General features: G+C 35.9%; 1 protein-coding gene across 4 annotated transcripts in view; it reads left to right on the top strand.

Moving 5' to 3' along the window:
• The window catches only part of LOC136025392 (uncharacterized), a 79,323-nt gene extending 55,489 nt beyond the window's left edge, over positions 1-23,834 (top strand). For all 4 annotated transcript variants that reach the window (XM_065701383.1, XM_065701382.1, XM_065701384.1 and 1 more), the window contains exons 4-5: positions 4,732-4,860; positions 23,435-23,834. In XM_065701383.1, the coding sequence (XP_065557455.1) occupies positions 4,732-4,860; positions 23,435-23,628 (323 nt within the window). In that variant the 3' untranslated portion in view covers positions 23,629-23,834. The remainder of the gene's footprint in view (positions 1-4,731; positions 4,861-23,434) is intronic.
• Positions 23,835-25,176: the final 1,342 nt, after the last annotated feature.

Here is a 25,176-nt window from a genome sequence, read left to right as displayed (position 1 = left end):
AAAAACAAATATTTTGCCTAAGGTAATTTCTAGTCATTCAGGATTATTTCTTCTGATAAACTGTTTTCATAAAGCTCGTTGAATCACTCGTTGACAGGGCACTGGAGTCCCTCATATACAGAATGAATTTTGTCATTTTGATTTTAATAGTACTTGATATTTTTGAAGTGAGTAAATAAAACTTGTTGTTCTTTTTTAGTCTGTTTGACTAATCTTCTTGGATTATACATGAGTGAAAGACTCATTGCCCAAGGTTTAACCAACAATCTATTATAATCGCGTTGAACACTTTTAGGCATAACATTTCCTGCCGTGATAATTGTGTACTAGTCTTCAACCCCTAATGACCTAGGCTATATACCGTATAAAAGTTTTACTAATGATTTTTCTTTTGATTGGGCGTTATAAACGAACGGTCAGTGAGAAATTTGTGCCAAAAAAGAAGAAATACAAATTACAAAAAAAAATAAATGAACGAATGGTCAATGAGAAATTTGTGCGAAAAAAAAGAAATACAAAAATAAACAAATAAACAAAGGGTCAGTGGGAAATTTGTGCCAAAAAAACATAGCTCATGCTCATGAACAAAAATGAAGTCCAATAATCCTTGAGTTTGCCTTCTTCAGGTAATCAGAATGAGCTTATATGCTGCTGCCAATGCATTTGACTTAACAAAAATATAGTGTTGTCTAATTCAGTTTCACAAATCATATTTTCCTTTAAAATGAAAGTTAATACCATTCCCAAGACATTGTGTCTTTACTACTTTGACAACCTGGAAGTGCCTACACTCATTTGATTAAGTTCAATTGTGAGAGTAGAAGTAGTAAAAGTAGTAGCCCTGAAAGTTTCAACTTAATGCCCTCAGCCTTTCTTGAGACATTGCTGAGACACCTCATTGACAACCAGTATACTTATAGTGCCTTTTAATTTATTTTTAAAGCAATATAAACATTATGTTGAAGTTTCTACTTTATACACTATTCTAGACCCTATACCCTTGCAGAAGTAATAGTAGGAGCAATAGGAGTGGTATGAATGATAGTAGTCGTAGTATTAGCAGTAAGCATTAATGGTATTAACATTGTGCCTTTTTGATCTTGTACAATATCCCTTCCTCATGCCCTGATGGTTTCAACTTAATGCTTGAAGCCATTTCTGGGAAATATCTGTTACATCCTATTGATGATCTGCATGCACATAATGTGTTTGATTTAGCCAACAGTCCCTGAAAGTTCAAAATTAATACCACTGGCCTAAATAACATTAGCACTAACAGCGGTAATAGTAGTACTACTGGTAGTAGTATGCATATGGTGCACTTTTATTAGCTCAATATATCCCTCAGCAGGCTCTGAAAGTTTCAACCTACTACTCTTAGCCATTCTCGGTATACTGCTGATGTGGCTATTTGACAGCCATACATACAGCGTGTTTTAATTCAATTTAATATACCCCCTAACATTTTCTGAAAATGTAACCTTAATACCATTTGTCTTAATAGTAGTAGAAGTAGCATATATATAGTGCCTTTGATTGTTGCTAATCAGGTTTTACATGTTTATTTAACTGTGGCAGCTCCGTAGTTTGTCAGGGTTTGAAAAAATCTGAAAGCTTCTGTTTTTCTTCACAGCATGGCGTTACATATAATTGTAACAAATTTTTTAAGTTTAGCTCAAATTTTTTCGTTTTAGCTCAAAATCCCCCTTAACATGTCCTGAAAGTTTCAACCTAATACCCTAGGCCATTCCTGTTATATACTGTTGATACATATTTTTGACAACCTGCTTGTACAGAGTGTATTTTTTATGTAGTTCAACATTCCTCTAAATATATCCTAAAAGTGTCAACTTTTTCTCTTAGCTTCCGTAGTAATCGTAGTAGTAGTAGCAGCAGCAGCAGTAGTAGTAGCATTATCCATAGATTACCTTTTGGTTAGTTCAACGTCCCTCGCAACACGCCCAGAAAATCTTAACTTAGTGATCTAAGCTAATCCGGTGTAATTGCTCGTACATTATTTTGGCAACCTGAATGCACACATTGTGTTTTGATTCACTTCAACATCCCCCTAAATGTTCCCTGAAATTTTCACCTTAATAGGCGAAAAAGAAGCAGTAGTCGTAGTAGTTGTAATAGTAGCAATAGTGGTAACATGCACATAATACCTTTTGGGTAGTTCAACATCCACCTGAACATGCCGCTGGTCAATTGACAATACCACTCATCATTCCTTGAAGTTCTAACTTAATAACATTAATTTAATTCCTAAGTTTACCCTTTTGACAGCCTGTATGCACATAACATGTTTTGATTAAATTTAGTGCTCCCTCCAAAATTCTATGAAGGCTTCGCTTGAATGTCTTTTAACGCAAAAGATCAAACATCCTCTTTTTTCTAATAACAAACATTGCATATGAATAATGGGCAAATTACATAAATTACAACCCTTCCTCTGAGGTCTGTAGGGGAGGGGGATGGCATCCCCAGGGACATAGTTGCTGAACCTTTCAACTATGCTGAACAAAATGGACATAAAAAAATTTTGATTGGATGTCTTGACAATTAATGGGCTCGGAAGGGGGGCTATTTGCCCTCCAATCACTTTGACTCTCAAAAAGGGCACTAGAACTTTGATTTTACAATCGAATGAGCTCCTTTAAAAGTTTCTTTGAAAAGTTACCGTTCTTGAGAAATTTTGTTAAATCCCTTTGACAATCTTTATGCTCATAGTTCGTTTTGATCTAGTTAAACATCTGCCTAAACATTCGTCACCTTAATACCCTTAGTAGTAGCAATAGTAGTAGTAGTAGTAGTATTAGTTTTGGTATGCACATAGCACCTTTGTTCTGTTTTTTTTTTCAACATCCCCTTCAACAGAGGCTTGAAGTCTCAACTTAATACCATAAACCAATCCTGGTGCAGTGCTGATACGTTCTCTTTATAACCTGTTTGGGTATAATTTGTTTTGACATAGTTCAGAACTGTTTAAATATTTTCAAAAGTTTCCTCAAAATTCCACGAAATTGCCATAATACCCTTAGCTTTAATAGTAGTAATTTTACCAATAATAATAGCAGTAGTAGAAGCAGTAGGATTTAAATATTTCCTATTGATTAGTTTAATATAACCCGCAACTAGCCCTGCAAGTTTCGACTTCACACACCAAGCTGTTCCTAAGATACTGCCGATGCGCCCTTTTGACAATCTGAATGCAGATAGTGTGTCTTAATTTAGTTCAACTTCCCCCCCCCCAAAAAAAACAACTTCCATATCATTCTTACCTTAGTAGTAGTTGTAATAGGAGTAGTAGTAGTAGTTGTATTATTAGTAGCGTGCACACATTGCTTTTAGGTAAATTGATCTTACTTTAAGCATTCCCTAAACATTCCAGCCTAATACACTAATCCTTTATTTACATACGCCCTTTTGAAAGTCTGCATTCACATAGTGGGTTTTGATTTATTTCAAATTTTGGCAGAATATTCTGACAAATTTTCACCTCCATACCCTTAGCCTTGATAGTATTAGTATCATAGTAGTAGTGGTAGTGCATGTTTTCTTTTGGCTAGTTGAACATCCCCCCATGATGCCCTAGAACTTTCAGCTCGATACAGTGAGTTGTTCCAAATATATTACTCATACGCCCTTTTGACATTCTGTATGTACGTGGTATGTTTTGACTTTATTCACCTTTCCCCTTGACATTTCCTCAAATTTTCATTTCAATATCCTCAGCCTTGGTAATACTCGCCACCGCAGCAGGAGTTTGAGTGGTAGTAGTCGTAGTAGCTTTAAAAGTGGTATAGGTAGTTCTAGTGGTAGTAGTTGTTGTTGCTCTAGTTGTAGTTGTAGTAGTGTGCAAATATTGCCTGTTTGGTCAATTGATCATCCCCCTCATCATTTCCTGAAAGTTTCAAATTGATACATTCGTCATTGGTTAGTCCGTCCTTTTGACAATCCGTATGCACATAACATGTTTTGATTTAGTTCAGCACTACCGTCAATATTTTCTGAATGGATCAACTGAATGTCCTACATCTTTTTGAATACTAATGGCCAAACAATCCCACCTTTTTCAATAGCAAATGCTATATGTAAACAATGGGCGAATTACGTCCATAGTCCCGAGGGCAGTAGGGGGAGTGACATGCCCAGAGACATAGTTACTGGACTTTTAAGCTATGTTGAACAAAATGGCTTTATCAAGATTTTGATTGAATATGTTGGAGAGTTGATGGGCGTGACAAGGGCCTGGCTGCCCTCCAATCACTTTTTACTCTTAGAAAGGGCACTGGAACTTTTTTCTCCAATTGGTTGAAGTATTTCGGAAATTTCTACGACAGCTCCTTCTATACGAAGTCCCTCGGCAAAGAAGAAGAAGAGAAAGGTAATACATTATGACCACATTGCTCATTACTTAGGTAGCGCTATTGCGCCGCCTATGATTGTGCAACTTTTGCGTTTCCATAAATAGACGGGCTTTCCATGCATTGGTTTTCAATTGTTAAGGACCCTATAGTCATATATAATAGATTTCTGCTTTATATTTTAGCGCTACTCTTTACTTTCGTTTGAAATTGCCTACTTTTTTCAACTATATCATGGCAAATAGCAAATTACGTTTTTTATGTTTGTTACGTTGTTACTTTGCTATGTATGTGTTTTATCTACTCTTTGAATTCGTGTTGTTAAAATTTCGTTTTCTCTTTGACTAATTGAATTATTTTGCAGTCCGAGGTGAGTACTACCTGACAATGGACGGAGAGAACTACAGATCACTAAATGTTATAAAATCAGAATATGGCACAATCAAAGACGTGTGTGTTAACGGTCCAACCGTTGCTATAGGACTACATACAGGTTAGTTCTTGTATTTTCTAAATACTCAATTTGACAGTAGATCATACAAAGTTAATTTTTTAAAAATCTTTGAATTATGGCAGTAATTTTAATAGTAATTTGATAAGCTTTTGTCTATATTAGTATATTTGCTGACATAGTTTGCGACCTCGTAAAAAGCAAACAATTATTTTTACCAGTTTGAAGTTATGATGTCGTGTCGATAAATATGTGAAAGATGTAAAAACAAATGCAGTTTTATTGTGAAAAATTACATCTTTCTTTAATTTAATCTCTTATAACTCTTAAAAAAGGAACAAGAACTTACAACTCCCAACCGAATAATCCAACTTCTAAGATCTTATGAATCCCTCATCGACTAGAACTGCTGGATGAAAGCCAAAAATCAGTGAAGCATTAGACTGCCTTCAAGATCTACTTTAAGGCTAATGGTCTTAATTTGTGTCCAATGCTATTTCTCCTATGATAGAAAATCATGAATAACTTCTGCGATTTTGGTGATTTTGAACTGATTTTTTTTTTGATGACTCTCGAGTTAAAAAGGAAAAAAATGTTGGTTTCACTTTTTCTGTATATGCTTTACCTATTGTGCAAAAAAAAGAAATCAAGTTATTTTAGTTTGGTGAATAAAAATTTAGTGGATGGGAAATGACAGTAGATTTTTTTTTTAGTTCATCCTGCCAGTATTTAAAAAAAAATGTTGGTTGCAGAATTGTTATATTTTTATTTTTAACGGTGCAAAAAATTATTTTTAATTTTCAACATTTTTCTTGCTAGAAGGTATGAAGTTGGCTCCAGAGGGTAGAATTTTGGATCATATGTAGATTTTATAATCTACAACCATTACAGAAAATTTCTGATGTCTATCATAAATAGTTTGAAAGCAAAATCAGAAAAATACAATTTCAAAATGTGCTTACTTTTTACTTATTTTACCCCTGTTTCCGGCTTAATAGCGTTGTTCATCAGCCAATAGAAAAAAAGGCGGGATTCTTATCCAATTTTAGGCATTACGCCTCCAAGGCATTGTGTCTCTGATTAGTTGACTTGTCAACTGAAGTCAATAAGACATTTGAGATATGAGGAAGAAAATTATCAACAAAAGGTGGCTGAATTTAAAATACCGGTAAGTAAAAATTACATATACAAGTTTCATTCCCTCTTGTCCATTAAATAAAAAAAAACAAGTTTTTTTTAACTGCATGTAAGGAGCGACATTAAAACGAACAAAAATTATTCCGTTTATGAAAGGGGGTAGTCCCTCAATGTCCCGCTCTCTACGCTAAAGTTTGACTCTTTCTCACAACTATACTTTTTAAAACAATAAGAAACTTTAGCGTAAAGAGCGAGGCGTTGAGGAGGGGACTACCCCTTTCATATACGGAATAATTTCTGTTCGTTTTAAGTTTTAATGACGCTCCTTACTTGAAGTTAAAAAAAACTGTTTTTTTTTATGTAATTTCTGAACGTTTTTAAATTAATGCATGTTTTGATTTGGCTAACCGCACAACGAAATTTGCATATCTTTTTTTGTCTAAATGGCTTTCTCATATTTTCGTTCTGACGATTTTGAAGAAAATGGGGTGGGGGAGGAGGTCTAGTTGCCCTCCAATTTTTGGTAACTTATAAAAGCACCTAGAACTTTGTATATTTGTATTACATATATGAGGGGGTTTGCCCTTTCGTCAATACCTCGCTCTTTACACTAAAGCTTAAATTTTCTCCCGGTTCTTTAAGAATGACCCTAGAATCACCAAGTCCGTAGAATATATAGTTGAAATTACTTTAACGGAAAGAGCGAGGTATTTAGGAGGAGATGAACCCCTCATATGCGTAATAATTTCTGTTCGTTTTATGTTTTAATGCTGCTCCTTACTTTCAGTTGAAAAACTTCTTCATTATTATTTTTTCAGTGTTTTTTTTAATAATGCTAGAAAATCCTATGCCCCTTCATTGAATTTCTTTTCCCCCGTGACAAATTCCTCTAAGTAAAGATCCTTCAACGTAGCTCCCTCCCCTCTACCCCCCCCCCCCCCCCTCAGCCAAAACCCCTCAACCGTTGACTTTTAATTAAAAGGAATAGTTGTGGGAAAAGTCAAGTCATGGCCAATTGTAGAAAAAGCCAAGACAGATTGTCCAATTAAGTGGGCATCAGGTCAAGGTAAACACTGATCAAAGTTTATAACTTGTAGCCCCTCCCCCGGGAACTATGGGGGAGTAAGTCGTCCCCAAAGACATCTTATTATGTTTTTTGACTATGCTTAAGAAAATGGCTATCTCAAAATTTTGATCTGTTGACTTTGAGAAAAAAAATGAAAGTGGGAGGGGGCCTAGGTGCCCTCCAATTTTTGGTCGCTTAAAAAGGGCACTGGAACTTTTCATTTTCATTAAAATGAGCCCTCTTGCGACATCCTAGGACCAATGGGTCGATACAATCACCCCTGGGAAAAAGAAAACAAAAAACAAATAAACACGCACCCTTGATCAGTCTTCTGGCAAAACAATTCTATGACTTTTAGGGCGTGTTTCCCCCTTTTTTCCAAAATAAGACAAATTTTCTCAGGCTCTTATCTTTTGATGGGTAGGACTAAATTTAATTAAAATCCGATTCTTTTGACGTATTTATTAGTATCAAAGTTTCGTTTTTTAGACTTTCGTTTACTATTGAGCCGGGTCGCTGTTTTGTTTTTCTATGGTTCTTTTCATTTTTTTTAGAAAGGTGCTGCTTGGAGAACAAGATAAAGATAATTTGTCAAATGGATCGAAAATTTCAGAAGAATTTTCAGCAAATCCTCTCATAGACGATTCAAATAAATTGGGAAACGGTAGTGGTTCTTACGGTGTTGATTGCCCCGATACGAATACTGAGATAGACTTATCTGGAATTCCAGATGGAAACTGCATTGTGAATCTAAGGTATTTCCTTGCTGAAGTAATTTCAGCATTCAGACACAAAATCAGTTGCGATCACGGAAAATTGATTATAAAGCAATTAGAAAAGAAAGGCCTGAAAACTGAACTGAAAGTTAAGTGTAATAAGTGTAACTGGGAAAAGAGGATTAAAGGTGAACCAGAATGTCCAGCAACAAGCGTAAAAGAATATCTTTCAAGTTTTACGGACCAGACACAGGTTGCTTTTTCCGAAAAAAAATCAAGTCTTAAAGGCTGCTTGAATTCGAAGGCTGTTTGGGGAGCCATGGGTAGTGGAGGAGGGTATTCTACACTGTGTGAATTCTTCGGGGTGCTTGGAGTGAAACCAATGTCACGAATAGTTTATTCCCGTATTGAAAGGCAGCTTGGTAATGCTTGGATGAATAGTTTATCGGAAATTTTGCTAGAAAATGGACGAGAGGCCTTAAAATCAGCCATTCATGATGATAGGTATAAGGAGGACTCATACTGGACAAAAGTGATATGTGATGGAGGCTGGAATAAGCGTAGCAAAGGACACGATTATTCGGCCAAAGGATGTGTTGCAGTTATCATAGATGCATTTACGAAAAAACTGTTATATGTTGGCATAAAAAATAAATACTGTTATATATGTTTTTCTTCTGCAAACGCCAAAGTAATTCCCAAAGATCATTTCTGCTTTCTGAATTATAACGGAAATTCAAGGAGCATGGAAACAGAGTTTTTTTATAAGCTAAAACAAAGTGTTTCCTACGGTTCCAACATACGGAAACATGAATGTGCAAATCACGTCACAAAAAACTGTACAGCCCATCTATATAATTTGTGCAAAAATAAAAAAGGTTTGTACACAAAATGTCTTCCCCGAGGAATTATCCAGCAACTGACAAAAAATTTAAGGGGTGCGATAAAAATAAATTCTGAAAATAATGGAACAGCAGAAGAATTGAAAATCTTGTTAAAAAGAGGTCCGTACTATGTTTTCGGAAACCACACAAAATGTGATTCTGGATGTCCTAAGATTGCTGAATTGACCGTGAATAGTAAAATAGAAGATCGGTGGAATAATTTTCCCCTGCACGTGTTTGAAGATGTTATGACAGAGGTCGATATTGTGTGTCGAAAAGCAGAGCAGCTTCGAAATGACGCAACTACAAACTTAGCTGAAAGCTACATGTCAGTTGTTGCTAAATTCATCGGAGGAAAGCAAATAAGCCGGTCTAAACGAGGTTCATATCATGCAAGAGTTCATGGAGCAAGTCTTGCTTATAATTCAGGTCCAAAATGGCATCAATTAGCTTGGAAAAATATTTTTGGGCTTAGTCCTTCTAGCGTAACAAAAAAATATTGTAATAAAACGGCTAAACTCCGTGTAATATCTAAACGTAATTTGACCAGTTATTATAGTGCTCTTGGAGGAAAACACGTTGCTAAGTTAAAAAATAGAAACTATAACTTTGGTAATCGTGACTATGGACCAAATTGCAATAAGCCAGACATGACTTCTGATGAAATGAATTTGGCCATACAAAAATATACTGACGAGAATTTAAAATTGGATTTTGCCAGTATAAGCTGTTTGTTCAACAGTACCAAGGGCCAATCCAAAAATGACACTTGGGTTGAAGAAAGATCTAAGAGAATAACTAGTAGTTACTTCCACAGAATTGCAACCAGAAAAAACAGCACCAGAGTTGCCCCAATTGTTAAGCAAATTCGAAACTTGGGACCTAGATTCTGCTCTGCCCTAATGAAAAAGGGCTTAGATTTAGAAGTAGTGGCACTAGAAGCATATGAAAACAAATTCAACTTAAAAGTCGTAAAGGGAGATCAAATAGGACTCAGTGTGCATCCACAGTATCAGTATCTTGCTGCATCTGTAGATGGGCTGCTCCCTAATGGCACACCTATAGAGATAAAAACGGTGCATAATATACCAGAGTTCAAAACCATTTATGATGTGGCCCAGTCAAAAAATTTAGTTAAAGCATTTTTTCTTGAATTATCCAGTGAAGGTCTTCAGCTAAAAAAAAATCACAGGTATTTCGCCCAGATACAAGGCCAACTCGAGATACTGGATAAAATGGTATGCCACTTAATAGTTTATAACTCTATTGAGGATTGGGAAATAATTACAGTTCACCGATCGAAAGACTACTGGGAAAAAATATTTCCGAAGCTTGAAGCCTTCTGGAATGAATCCTTACTTCCTGAAATTTTAGACTCAAGGGTTGCAAGGAATATGGAAATCAGAGAACCTGTGTCTGTAAAATGTACAACAGCCCACCAACCGAAGGACTCAAGCTTGTCTCAAGAAATAAAAAGAGGAAAAAAAAGAAGGTTGAGTCGAGTTGAAGTGAACAGCAAGAAAAAAAACGCACAGAAGGGATCGGGGGAGAACAGTGAATTTACCAGGAACTCAATGCATGAAAACAGTGATTTTGAAGAAATAATTTGGTCTGATTTGGAATAGATAAATCTTCGTGTTTGATAAAAAAAAATGTGTTAAAAAATATTGGCAAGGAAAATTATTTTTTCCTCCATAAATTTCTGTCTCATTCTTCGTCAATGTCCAAAAATAATGAAGTTTCTTATCTGGTCTGAAGTATATTAAATACATATAATACAAACAATTTTAGTTTTTTTCTTATAAATTTCTTGTATGTTACTTGGGCTTAGTATTTGTGATTTTTATAGTTTTTCCTACAATTATTACGTTTTCTGTACAATTCGTTCATTTTTGGTATTTAATTAAAGCGTCTTTAAGTTTCTTTCCGAAATCTTGTGCATCTCGCCCTAACACAAAATAACGTTAATGCCCTAATCTTATTACAAGGAAAATAGCTTTCATCTTATTAATTCCAAAATACTGACAAAAAAAACCACTATAAAAATCAAGGTGACTGGAAAGATATTGAAAATGAACTGAATGTGTAATGTATAATTATTTAGTGTTTAATATACTAATTACAGGAAACATCAACAATTAAGGTTTACAGATTCTATTTAGCGACAATTTTTTATTTTGGTTTACGGTTAGAACGGAACTCTAGTCGAACTCCTATGGGCAGTAATTTGTGTCCTTTTTGGTTTAACTTTAGCACTCATTTTAATTTTTAATCGTTTAGGATTTAATTATTTGTATATAGCAGTACCCATTTCTTTTATGTTTGGTATAATTATTTATTTTTATTTCTCTTCATTTTCAGTCAATTATGCATAGACAGTAATGTTTGACCGTTTCACATTTAGATCATTGAAGGATTTTATTTTCTGTCCGTCTGTTTCAAATGGCTCTTTAATTTTCAATTATTTAACTCACTAGCCTAATTGTATAATGTACATTCCCAGATTGCTATGAAATCACGATCTTGTATCAGACTTAGTAGACATCTGCCATGCTTGGGATACTTATGTCATGCTTGGCACAGATCATTCACTCTTAGTACTGTTCTCACAGTTCCGCTATGCTTGGCACACTTCTGCCATGCTTGGTACTAGCCACCTGAGGTATATGATTTCTGAGAGTGAAAAACCTCTCAAACATTCATCCTTTTTCTTTGGGTAGTTTACTTTTGCATGTGCGGACTGTTTGTTTTCGTTGTTGTATTTTAATGGGGGCAGATACGATGGACAAGGGTTTTTAAATTCCTTTTGGGAAATCCCAAACTTTTTACTGTTATCGCTTTTCTTCTATTTCAATAAAAATTCTTTTTTATGTGCTTTAACCCGTATGCGCCTGAGAGGCTATATTTCTTCCAAAATAAGTTCATTAGTACGGGTATGCATTGAGTTTTTCGTTTTACACAAACTTTTCCTCTTGTTATCTTCCCAATAAATTAGTTTTATTTCCATCAATTCTGTTTATGTGCTACTTTTTCATAGTAAATTTATGATGGAATGGCGGATTAGTCTTCTTAGTTATTTAGCAGGATGAGATTGAGGAGCACAAAAACACAAACGTACGCAAACACAGGAACAAGTCTACACACACACATCAAATTACCAATTACGCACTTATTGTTTGATGCAAGCTGTGCTAGAGTTTTGTTCGCAGGAATTCTTCAATTCAATTCAATCATATATATTTAAATAAAAACACATAATTACATGTACATAATCTGCCAGGAAAGCACAAAAGTGCTTGACTAGGGCAGAAACTTAACTAAAGAATAATTAAACAATCAACTAACAGAAACAACGAATCAACTGGATTTATCAAAAAAGAAAAAAAAGAGAAAAAAGGGGAGTGACGAAGAGAAAGAAAAGAAAAAAAAGAAAATAAAAGAAAAGATCGAAAAGAGGAGGACCGCATGATATTCAAATCTAAACAGTATTTCTGGAACGACCCTTCACTGCTCGCTTGAAGGTAGTAAGGTTATTTGAGTTCCGGATTTCCAAGGGGATTGAATTCCAGATAGCTGGTGCATATCCGTAGAAAGTCCTTTGCGAAAGCCAAGTTGGGTATCGCACAGAAGATTCTACTCCTGGAGGTAATCATACATTCTTTCATGGACTACTTTCTCATAAATCTTCGAAAAAAAGGTAAAATAGAAATGGATCGGTAATTACTCGGTTCATTTTTTGACTTCCCTTTGTGAAGGGGTAGCACTCAGGCTAATTTAAGTCTTTCTGGAAAAGTTCCCTCTTCAAGTGATAAATTAATCAGATGAGTCAAAATAGAAATAACAATTGTTTTTGTTGCTTTAACGATACTTCATCTACTCCACAGGATTGTTATTTCATACACATAATTATTTCATTTATTTCATTTTCATCACAATTTGTAAAAAGGAATTCAGAAGTAACATGACGAGGTTTAAGTTTGGGGACTGGTGGACTTCGAGAACTGAAGATTAAAAGAAAATAGCCAGGTGGGTGTTTCACCCACCTGGCTAACTGCTTGCAATTCTCAATACCCAAGGGTTCTCCCAATAGCCAAACAATTTTCATTTCCAAACGGACTCGGTCTCGGTTGAGGTTTGGGAGAGTTCACGCTTTACATTTCAAAACAGACACCCATCTCGAAAATAAAAGATTTGTCTACTTTTCGTACAAGTTCTACCATTTGCATTCAATGCACATCGAATCAAAATCTCTGAGCGAAAAAATATAGGATTACCCTTTAAATTGATGTGCAAAAGAAAACACTATTTTTAGCTCAGCAGTGGGCATATTTTCTTTTACATAACCTGTTCATTTAAATTAATCTCCGTAGAATCTAACGTGCTTTTGCTAAACAAACATCTTTTGTTTTTTTCTCCCACTTGTTTATGTTTTTGTCAAGTCTCATAAACGAGTTTGCTATCGAATAGATACTAGCAGTGGCGTTATTAAGATTCTTAGAATCTGTTTCAGAAATTGGGCGGGAACAAAAAAGACCATTAGCCTTAAATAGATTGCAAACAGGGATGATTTTGTGCAAATATCAGAGAAAGAGTTAAGTTTGTACAGGCTAGTCTGACGTTGTCCTATTAAACTAAACAAACGTTTCCTGAAGCTGTCTACCTATGATCGCTTATGTTTAAGATATATTTTCTTAGGGATAGGGTTAAAGAAATATAAGATATTGAAGCAAAACAATAAATATCACCCTAAACACAGTTGCTCGTAAAACACCCAAAGTACTCACATCATATCTAGAATGTATTCCTTTGATTATTTCTTTTTCATTTCTTTTTCGAAAATTTTCGTTTCTTTTCATTTCTTTTCTTTCTTTTCTTTTTCGAGAAGTTCCATTTCTTTTTCGAAAATTTTGTGATTTTTCAAGAGGGGAAAATATTATATTTTATATGTTCTTTGAGGAAGTTAAGAAACATTTGAATAGCGTTACAGTTTCTTGATTTGATACCTTGTAAACATTTATGCCCTCAGCCATGCAAAATCCGAAAAATAGCAAAAATGGCTCTAAACATTATTTTCTTTTAGTTTGGAAAGGCTTTAAATAGGATATATATTTTTGTTTGTTAAATCCTTGTTTTGTTTTGTTTGTTTTCTAAAAGATTTAAACAGGGGTAGGACGAAAAACGGGAAGAAGAAGAAAAAAACATGTTTGTGACATATTAATGATTATAAATATAAGATTAAACAATACCATCTAGAAATAATAAAATAGGAAGGAGAAGAAGAACAAATGTCTAGTCCTCAAAGGTAGAAAAGTGAGGTTGGATGTTGCATAAACCCTCCCTGCTCGAATTTCGTTTTATATTAAATTGTTTTGTTCTAATTCTGAGGAAGGCTGTTTACGTAGCACCACCATTCAGCATTACTAGAATTCACCTTCTGTACGGAGAATTGGTGGAGGAAGGAGCTTGAAAACAACTTTTTGGACAGCAATTTTTCACAAGATCTTCCTGAAAATTCTTCACTGATGTAATTCACCAATTTTTTAGGAATGGTCGCCCTTATTTCGATTTGTCTTAATTGTAAAATGCCATCTTCTAAACAAATTTCTGGAAATTTCGATAAGCTCCCTGAAACCCCTCAGAAAGGTGTCGAGTCGAGACGGAAAGTGCACCATTGGGATTGCTGTTACAGAATACCCTATAGAGGATACTTACAGCCCCCACCTTGACCAACCTGAAAAATGTCTTTTGTTGTGTGGGTAGCACTGATGTTTTTCCTTCTTTTTTTTTCCCGCTAGTTGGATACTGGAATATTAAAGAGACTTTTTTAAGGGTTTTTTGAAAGAAAATTGCAATGTCTAGTGCCATATGTAATTAGCAAAAGATAATGTTGCAATAAAATGCAATTTTTTGACAAAAAAAACTGCATTATAATATGCAAGATTATATAAAACACGTCCCATTGTTTCTCCGGGATATGATGTCGCATTTGAGTAACTCTTCTGTCTAATTCTCTAGCATTCGTTACTGGATCTAGCTAAGGAAAAAAGTGTGTGACTTTCAAAACCTGATTCAAGAATGATAATCTTCTCTGAAAAAGCAACCTCCACTGAATATTTTCTTGAAGTGGAATGGGAGAGAATTTAGAATATCAAAATTGACTAAGGCCATCATTTGCACGATTTCATTGTGAAGTGTTCAAATTAATCCTTTTTAGTGTGGATTCCTCCTATGGACGTCAGCAGGGATAGGGATAGGTGGGGGCTAGTGCGCCCCATGAAACATACATATTGATGGTTATATGTTCCATACATATTTTATTACTTATAGTATTCGTATACGATTTTATTTGTACTTGGAAAGTACAAATAAAATCGAATTGAATGTTTGATATATAATGCTATTAATTGTTGAAAGATCATCAGTTCAAGATTTTATTTCATTGTAATTTTATTCTCATTTTCAATGCTGTAATAACTGGAAAAGAAAATATTTGTAATATAATTCGTTTTCAGTGAAGCACCAATGACGTAGTAGGCCTTAGATTTTTACAGTTAGGGAAGGGGGCAGTACTCAAATTCTTGTTTGTAGTGAAGCTATATTTGTCTTGAACAGTCTTGGAAAGAACGAATAAAATTAAACTAAATATTTGATATACAATGATGTTAATTGCTGAAAGCTCATCAGCTCAAAATTTAATTTTACTGTAATTTTTATGTTTCTTTTCAGTGCTGTACTAAGTACAAAAGAAAATATTTGTTTTCAGTAAAGCGCCAATGATGCAGTAGGTTTTAGACTTTTATAGTGAAAGAAGGAGGCAAAACCCAAACTTTAATTTGTAGATATTTTTTTTTCGTTCCAAGCTGGATTTGCGTATTCAACTTAAGTTTCAGTCGTCTTAAGATTAATTTACTCATTTATACTAGTAACTATTGTTTGTTTGTTTGCTATGATTGTTTATTTAATTTCTGTTCGTTTTGGGTTTCATTTATGCCTTTGTAGCAAAATATTTAAGTTCGTTTAAAGCTTGACTCGTTTTGACATTTAATTATTCATTTATATTAGTACCTGTTGTATGTATTTTTGCTATTAATTGCTGAAAGCTCACCAGCTCAATATTTTGTTTCATCTAGGCCAGATTTAAAGCTTTGACGCCTCTAGGCCCAACCGTTTTTGTCGCTCCATTTTTGAAATGTTTTTGGGGAAATCCCCAAAATTTCTTAAATAGTGAAAGCCGCAGGGCCTAGTGGGCATATTGGTAAATCCTGATCTGATTTCACTCCAATTTTAATTTTATGTTCAATCTTGTAGCAAGAAGAAAAGAAAATATTTATAATATGATGCCTTTTAGTAAAGTACCAAATACGCAGTAGGCTTTATTATTATTATTAATTTATTTCCCGTCAAAAACGGAAAAGACGGAGTATATAAAAGAAAAAGAAAGAAAAGCACAAACATTTAAATTCACTTCCACTGCAAATATTATAAAATAACACTAATCCAGGTTTGGTTGGCTCTTAAAACATTGGTACTGAATTTGGAGATTCTTCTCTCTATGGCCATGGGAGGGTTGCTGACCTTATATTTCCTAGAGATGTCGCCATTGCTATGCCACAAAGGGAGACACTGGAGAAACTTAGCATATCTATAAAATGCGCTGCAAATGGCTTTCTTTTCGGTAGCTGTGAATATTTTCCAGAAGGGAACCAGAGCAAGCAGATGGGGGGTAGTAAAAGCATTTTATAGCCGGGCAAGGAGAGGACGGTTGAAACGATACTTATTGGCAACAAGTAATCCGTAAGCCGCTCGTAGACGGGAATAGAGGTGGTTTGTCAGTGCTGAGCGTTTGTCCTTCAATGTAGAAGAAACAGGAAGGCTAAGATACATAAGGGACTCACAAAGCTTAATCAGAGTGTCGCCAATTTTAACGCAGAGGTTAATTGAAAGTTTATTTTTTGAACCATAGAAGAAAAGAAGTTCTGTTTTAGATTCGTTGAAGGAAAGTCCGATCTGCTTCTATGCCGCTGCAAGTGAGTCGTAATTTTATTGAAATAAAGATATCGAACGAGAAACATGAAGAATGTCATCATCGAAGTTCAGCAGCGAAGGATTAATCCCATAGAAAAGCACGACGGCTTTATTACTTGTTGTGCTTCGATGATAGCGCTATTAAACAGTGATGGTGAAGTTTTGCCACCTTGCCGTACGCCTTTCTTGATACTCGGCATTTCTTTAGAAGGAAAAGTACCGGACGGAGAGGTGATCAGGATGACAGCTGAGAGCTTGTTGTACATACTGTAAACAGGGGAAATGATGCAAGAAGAAACACCTCGTTGAAGGGCTTTGAGCAGGATATGGCCATGGATACCAGAATCAAAGGCTCTACTAACATCAAGCGCTCCAAAGACGAGAAGATCACCATTTTTATCTGCATCAATAAGAAGATTTGCAAGAACGCTTTGAACGTGTTCCCGTCCTGAGTGCTTTTTGAACCCGAACTGGTCGTCCGGAGTAGTGCATCGAAGTGCAATTTCATCGAAAATAAGGGATTAAAATAGCTTACAAAAAGTAGTTGAAACAGTGATCGGAAGATATGAAGCGCACTGGTCAGCTGGTTTACCTTTTTTGAGAATAGGATGGACCAATCTAACACCAAAGCTGTCTGGAACGATGCCAGTAACGAAAATCATTTGAAATAGCAGAGAAAGGTGCTGTAGGAGAAGATTTCTGGCAAAGCTTAAATGGGTACCAGATATACCATCGATGTCCTTAGATTTCTTTTTTTTTTTTAACCTAACAATTTTGGAACGTATCAAGGACGCAGTGACCAGGACACCAATATCCTTAACTGCAAACTGAAGCTCCTTATCGAGGGCCTGGCAAAAGGTGTTGTCGAGGTAGGAATTAGGGGCTGAAAATTGGTCTCTGAAATAGTCGCACCAGTCTTTTTCTGGCATGCAGGGTGGGCCATTGGAAGATTTACTCTTAGCTCGAAGACGCCATAAAGCAGGAGGCGAATTATCGACCATCTCGCTGGTACGGGCAATTTCGTTAGCCTTATGCTGAACCGTTTATGCTTTTACCGTTAGAGAAACGGGCAGGAATAATACTCTTGTTTGTAGTGAAGAAACCATTCAGTAGAAGTAGATAACACTACTCCCTGAGTACGACCGCGATCTAACAACCAATCTTTAATGCAATTTTCACTTGTGTTTGAATTTTGTTCTTTCAATTATTATGCTAAAAAAAAAACTAATTTTGCATATCTTTGTAGCCAGTTAAGAAAGAGAATGATTACTCTAAGTAAGCGAATTGGTTATTTAAGAAAGAGAATGATACTTTTACCGTTATCAAAACGGGCATTAGCCATGCTCTTGTTTGTAGTAAAGACACCATTCATTAGAAGTATATAACCCCTACTCCCTAAAGACGACCACGGTCTAGCAACCAAGACCTAATCCAATTCTCACTTGTCTTTGAATTCTGTTCTCCCAATTATTATAATAGTAAAAAAACGTTAACTAATTTTGCAGAACTTTGTAGCCACTTCAGTAAGAGAATGATAATTTTAAGGAAGAGAATTGGCTATCTAAGTAAGAGAATGATACTTTTGGCTTTTGGCTACGAGCATAAGAAAATTTGTCCCATTTTTCGGAAAAAAGGGGAACACCTCCTATAAGTGAAGGAATCTTAACGAAAATCACACCGTCAGATTCACCATATCAGAGAACCCTGCTGTAGAAAAAGGCTAAAGTTTGAATTCGGTCCCAATTCTTTAAGAACGACTCCTGAGACACAAAGCTCGTTTAACTAGAACAATAAGAAGCTTTTTTAAAAGTATAAAAAGTACAAGCGTAAAGAGCGAAGTGTTGAGGAGGGGCAATCCCCCTCATATACGGAATAATATTTGTTCGTTTTAAGTTTTAATGTTGCTCCTTAATTTCAGTTGAAAAAACTGTTTTGTTTTTTTTATTTAAATAAAAAGTAAGTGGCGATATACGCAAAAACAATCACGAACAGAGGAAAAAACGAAAAGAGTAAAGTCAGTAAAATTAAGTCGCTTCCTCGCCCTTCTCTATAGCATATCCCAACATACTAATTAGGTTGCTTAAAATTGACCTTACAATGCCTTGGAGCATCGGTACATACCCACGAACAATATTCCTTGATTTTACTAATGTTTGGTATTTACTCAAATAGTGGTACAGCCCATGCCTACAGATGGGACAAACATACTCTCCTCCTGATCATACCCCATTTTTAGACTTCAAGGATCTCTTAAGCAGTGGTAGAAAGTTTGCCGTCACCTGTTTAAACAAGAGCTATGAGCTCATATGGCACTTGTGACGGGGTCGGAAGAGCCTAGAGCTCATATGGTATGAGCGCTGGCAAAATTCTCAGAATCAATAGATTGCTTTGAAAGGAAAATCAGAAGCTTAATGCCGGTCAGGATTTAAATTAAGAGCTCTGAGTCACGAGGTCCTTGTAAATATCAAAATTCATTAAGATCCGATCGCCCACTCGGAAGTTAAAAATACCTCATTTTTTTAATTTTTCCTCTCCCTTCAGCCCCTAGATGGTCGAATCGGGGGAAACGACTTTATCAAGTCAATTTGTGCAGCTCCCTTACACGCCTACCAATTTTAATCGTCCTAGCACGTCCAGAAGCACCAAACTCGCCAAAGCACTGAACCCCACCCCCTAACTCCCCCAAAGAGAGCGGATCCAGTCCGGTTACGTCAATCACGTATCTACGACATGTATAAGCGTTTCCAAGATTTCTGGCTTCCCCCTCCGTCTCCCTCCAATGTCAACAGATCTGGTTAGGATTTGAAATAAGAGCTCTGAGACATGAGTTCCTTCTAAATATCAAATTTGCTTAAGATCTGGTCACCCTTTCTGGAGTTAAAATCCCTCAATTTTTCTAATTTTTTCCAAATTGACAACCTCCAGCTCCCCTAAAGAGAACGGATCCGTTCCAATTATGTCAATCACATGTCTATAACTTGCGCTTATTCTTTCCATAAAGTGTCATCCGGATCTCTCCACTCTAAGCGTTTTCCAAGATTTCTGGTTTCCCCCTCAAGCTCCCCCCAATGTCACCAGATCTTGTCGGAATTTAAAATGAGAGTTCTAAAGTACAAGATCCTTCTAAAGATCAAATTTCATTAAGATCTGATCACCCGTTCGTAAGTTATAAATGCCTCATTTTTCTAATTTTTCCGAATTACTCCCCCCCAACTCCACCAAAGAGAGTGGATCCGGTCCGGTTATTTCCGTCACATATCTTGGACTTGTGCTTTTTCTTCCAACCACGTTTCATCCTGATCTCTCAGCTTTAAGCGTTTTCTAAGATTTCCGGTCCCCTCCCCCAATGACACTGGATCCGGTCGGGATTTAAAATAAGAGATCTGAGTTACGAGGTCCTTTTAAATATGAAATTTCATTAAGATCCGATCTCTCCTTCGCAAGTTAAAAATACCTCTTTTTCTATTTTTTTTTAATTACCCCCCCCCAACTCCCCCAAAGAGACGGGATGCGTTCCAGTTATGTCAATCATGTACCTAGGACTTGTGCTTATTTTTCCCACTAAGTTTCATCCCGATCCCTCCACTCTAAGCGTTTTCCGAGATTTTAGGTCCACCTCCCAGCTTCCCGCAATGTGACCGGATTCGGTCGAGATTTAAAACAAGAGCTCTAAGACACGATACCCTTCCAAATATCAAATTGCAGTAAGATCCGATCACTCCTTCTTAAGTTAAAAATACCTCATTTTTTCTAATTTTTCATAATTAACCCTCCCCCCAGCTCCCCCAAAGAGAGCGAATTCGTTCCGGTTATGTCAATCACGTATCTAAGACTTGTAATTATTTTTCCCACCAAATTTCATCCCGATCACTTCACTAAGCGTTTTCCAAGATTTTAGCCCCCCCCCCCAACTCCTCGCAATGTCACCAGGTCCAGTCAGGATTTAAATAAGAGCTCTGAAATACGATATCCTTCCAAACATCAAATTTCATTCAGATCCGATCACTCCTTCGTAAGTTGAAAATACCTCATTTTTTTATTTTTCAGAATTAACACTTCCCCCCCCCCCAGCTCCCCCAAAGAGAGCGGATCCGTTCCGGTTATGTCAATCACGTATCTAGGACTTGTGATCATTTTTCCCACCAAGTTCCATCCCGATCCTTCCACTCTTAAGTGTTTTCCAAGATTTTAGGCTCCCCCCAATGTCACCGGATCCGGTCGGGTTTTAAATATGAGCTATGAGACATGATATCAATCCAAACATCAAATTTCATTAAGATCCGATCACCCGTTCATAAGTTAAAAATACCTCACTTTTTTATTATTTTTTCCGATTTAACCGTTCTACCACTCCCCCCCCCCCCCAGATGGTCGAAGTGGAGAAACGACAATTTCTAATATACGCCTGCCAAATTTCATCGTCCTACCTTACCTGGAAGTACCTAAAGTAGCAAAACCGGGACAGACAGACCGACAGAATTTGCGATCGTTATATGTCACTTGGTAGATATCAAGTGCCATAAAAATATATTTTAAAAGACAAATGTTAAAGTTAAAAGGACAGATGTTATACTTGAAATAAAACGAAACAAATAGTGAATTTATGATGTACCAAAAAAGCTGATATTCAACTCAAAATCAAAATGGTAAGAGGCTACTAGATATGTATTGATAAATTATCCCCCTTGCACTCCAATTATAGCGCAAGTGCCACGTGTGCTGTACTGAAAGCACTATATAGTTTAAGTACTTTCAAAGCAAAACAAAAGAAATGATATTTCTTCAAATAAAAACTCAGTCGTATCCAGAGAGGAAGGTCTAAGATGCTTCAGCTCGACTCCCCCCCCCCCCACTCTTCATCGCCCAAAGGTTAAATTCTACTCCTTAACAAGCTTCAAAATACAATTAGCCGATTTTGATGCGTTTTGTATAGTTTTATTGTATATTCTTCGAACAATACATCCAAAAAAAATTATCCAGTATGAAGGGTGTTACCGCGCTTCAACCCCCCCCCCCCCCTCTTGTCACCCGAAGGTTCAATTCTACCCGTAAAAAGGCTACAAAAATTCATACAAACAAGTTTTGATGCGCTTTGTAAAGTTTTTTTTGCTCTTGCTCCAGCTCTTGGAAAGAGCTAAAGACCTGGACTAAAAGTTCTTATTATCAGTTTAGTTATTAGATGTATCGATTGAATAGATATTTCCTGAAATTAAAAAAAAAAAAGTTTTTCCCAACTTAAAGTAAGGAGCAACATTAAGACTCAAAACGAACAGAAATTATTTCTTAGCTCTGTACGCTGAAGTTAGAAAGTTCTTTAAAAGTACTTCTCATTCGATTTTAATAGCTCTTGTGTTTTAGCAGTCTTTCTTGAATGAATGGGACAAAAAGTCGAACTTTAGCATAAAGAGTGAGGGTCGAGGGAGTGGTAGCCCCCCTAATATATGGGATAGTTTCTGTGCATTTTAAAGTTTATTTTTGTTCCTTACTTTCAGTTGGAAAAACCTGTTTCTTTAAAATTTAATACCTGATTTTTCAAATCATTCCAGGAAATCTCCTTCCCTCCATCCCCCCCCCGTGGGGAATTTCTCAGGAAAATTCTCCTCGAAAATTCCTCACGGGAAATTGATTCCCGACTCCCTCATGGAAAATGCTTCAAAGAAAATCTTCCTAAAAGAATACCATATTCTTTCCAATTATAAATACTATATGTGAACTTTGGGTAAATTGTGTGACTTACAGTCCTTTCCTTACTAACTATGGAAAGTATTTTCATCCCCAAAGGCATAGTTATTAGACATTTTTACCATTCTGAGTCAAATGGCTATCTCAAAATTTTTATCAGATGTCTTTGTGAAAAAAAGGCGTGGCGGGGGGGAGGGGGCTAATTGCTCTTCATTATTTTTGGCTACTTACACAGAGCACTCGATATTCTGATTTCCGTTCGAGTGACCCCTCTCCCAACCTCCTACGACCATTAGTTTTAATATGATCATCCCCGAGGAGAAAAAAATAAACACCTGTCCTTGTTCTTTCTTCAGTTAAAGAAAACTTCTACATTTTTATAGATATGAGCTTGAAAACTCTATAAAAGGATTCTATGACTTGCTGGATGTGGCGGTGTGATTTTACATTAAAATCTTTTAACTTTTTGGGGGTGTTACTCCCCTTTTTCGAAAATCAGTTAAATTTTTCTAAGACTCACAGCTCTTAATAGTCAGCATTAAACTTAATTAACTGTATATATTTGGAATCAGGATAAAAAGCCTATTCGTTGCTGTATCAATAGTTATCCGTTTCTTTTAGTTTTTTTTTAATATTGGACTGAGTCACTCCTTGCTTACAATTTCTTACCATGAACTGTTTGTGAAGGTTGAAAAGGGTTTTCATAATACCTCTGCCGTTAAGAAGAAAAATGACCCTGTGAAGGGGGGGGGGGGTGGCTATAGATTTTGCTTACAATTTACTATTCAGGGGTCTCTATCTAGCTGAGCTTACTCTTCTTTAAGAAAAAAAAAAGGTAAAAGATACGGCATTAGACTTTACAGTCCGTACCGGCGGTGCTGATCTTCGTTTCTTGGCCCTTCAGCCAGGTGCAATGGGGGGCTGGGGGCCAGCCATCCTGTGCTTTCGAACACCCTTCCTGATACTCTTCTTTAAGGGAAGTTCTTGGTGTATATGTCCCAAAACAAATGAACCATATTGTCAATTATTCGAAAAATTGGCATAGAAAAAGGTTAAAACTTACTGTTCGGGTTTTTGTCTCTGATTAAATTGATGTTTTCTTTCAGGCAAGGTCCTATTTTATTATGTCCCATCTCAGCAGATTCTAATGTCACTGGATTTTTTGAGACCAGAGATTTATCTGGGTGTTTTTGATAGAAGGCCAGTCAAAATGTTAAGTCTTTTTGATAATCCATCTCATTTTCTGGTACTGGCTTCTGACGGATTTGAAGTCGCTATTAACATTTTCTTGAAGGATTGAAGTTGTATGGACTAGAAACGACTTTTATTGCCTGTGATTTTGCTAAGGATTTTTTATTGTTTTTACTATAAAATTTAAAAGTAAAGAAGCAACATTTTAGTTTTGTTTGTGCTCTAATTTATCCTTTTACTTACGTGCTAGTAAGGCATTGTTTGTTTTATAATATTTTTGGTCTTGAAATAAAGCCTACTTGACCAGCCTTATAATCAGTCTATGCAGTGTTGTTGTACAATATCTTTTGAAGAGCTTTTGCAAAGTGCTTCAACTGTGGGGAAGAGGAGGGGATAATTAATCTTTGAATAAATATTTCCTTCATCCAGCTTCGAGTTCTTAAGCCACTTAAGGTGCTATTACTGACCATTGAAACTCTAAATTATCTGAAACAAATTACCGTGCTTGGGAAGGAACAACTGACCCAAATGATGAAAAATCTTTTCATTATTTCCTTTTGATGTCCTCGGTTCCTCAAAACTTCGAAGAAACAGGAGTCGGGTACAAATAATCACTTTAAAAAACGCATCAAAAATTTTTTTGTATGCATTTATGTTATGATTTTACATGTCAGGCTTTTTTTGCGGGGGGGGGGGTCAAATCTCGTAATTCTCTTAGATAAAGCCTTGACTTGTATTAACCTCTAGTTTAGTAGTGCTTATTGATATCGATTACACTTGGTTTTTGCCATTAATAACCAATAAAAACATTCTCTTTCAAAGCAAATGATTTTCTCTGGTTGTCGGTGATGGAAATCAATTGCTTTCTTTTTTCAGATAAAGAAAAGTTTTTTTTATTCCAAAAGTGCATGTTTCTCAGCAGCAAGTTATTAAATTTAATACTAGTATATTTTTTACTGGTAGCCTGAAATCTGCAATTTCAAAGGGACATTACGCCCTATGGCAGCAGCCCGCGAAGTTACTTTAATCTAACGTCAGCACTTGTCATTTTACTTCTATACTGCTATAACGCCACAGGATGCTGGATTAGTATTGTGGAGAGGAGGGGGATGGAATTAGTTCATGAAGGCTATTGTTTCTCTCTTGGAGATTTGTGGTGTTCTAAGAATATTAAAAATATCAATTTTACTGTTAGTAAGACTAGGAATTTTCTTTTTAAAAAATTGAAAAAGCAAATAGATCATTTATACTCAGGAAAAGACTTTCAAATCGTAATTGAGGCAGCAATTGGACTAAAATCCAATTGTATCATTTTCATCATTTCTGAAGTTCTTCAACGGAATATTTTTAAACATCCTCATTCCTGATATTAGTAAAGATAGCTTAGAACACTTGAATATACAGCACACAAACAATGAACAGGCCAATGAGTAAATCAAGAATCGGTTGCCTATACTAAATGAGCCTACTCAATCTAAATCGGAGTCCAATGCCCCAGCTTTCATAAAAGATTCAGTTCAGATATTGATGCCACTGCAACAAAGGGCTTCTCATGCCTGATAGCAAAGAAATAAAAATGGATATAAACAGACTTTTAACCCCCGAAGATGAAAATGATGGATGTCACGTAAAAGAAAAAGAACAATACGTAAATTTT

Source organism: Artemia franciscana, chromosome 3 (assembly GCF_032884065.1).
Source record: "Artemia franciscana chromosome 3, ASM3288406v1, whole genome shotgun sequence".
Classification (NCBI taxonomy): domain Eukaryota; kingdom Metazoa; phylum Arthropoda; class Branchiopoda; order Anostraca; family Artemiidae; genus Artemia; species Artemia franciscana.
This window is presented reverse-complemented; position numbering and strand designations above follow the sequence as displayed.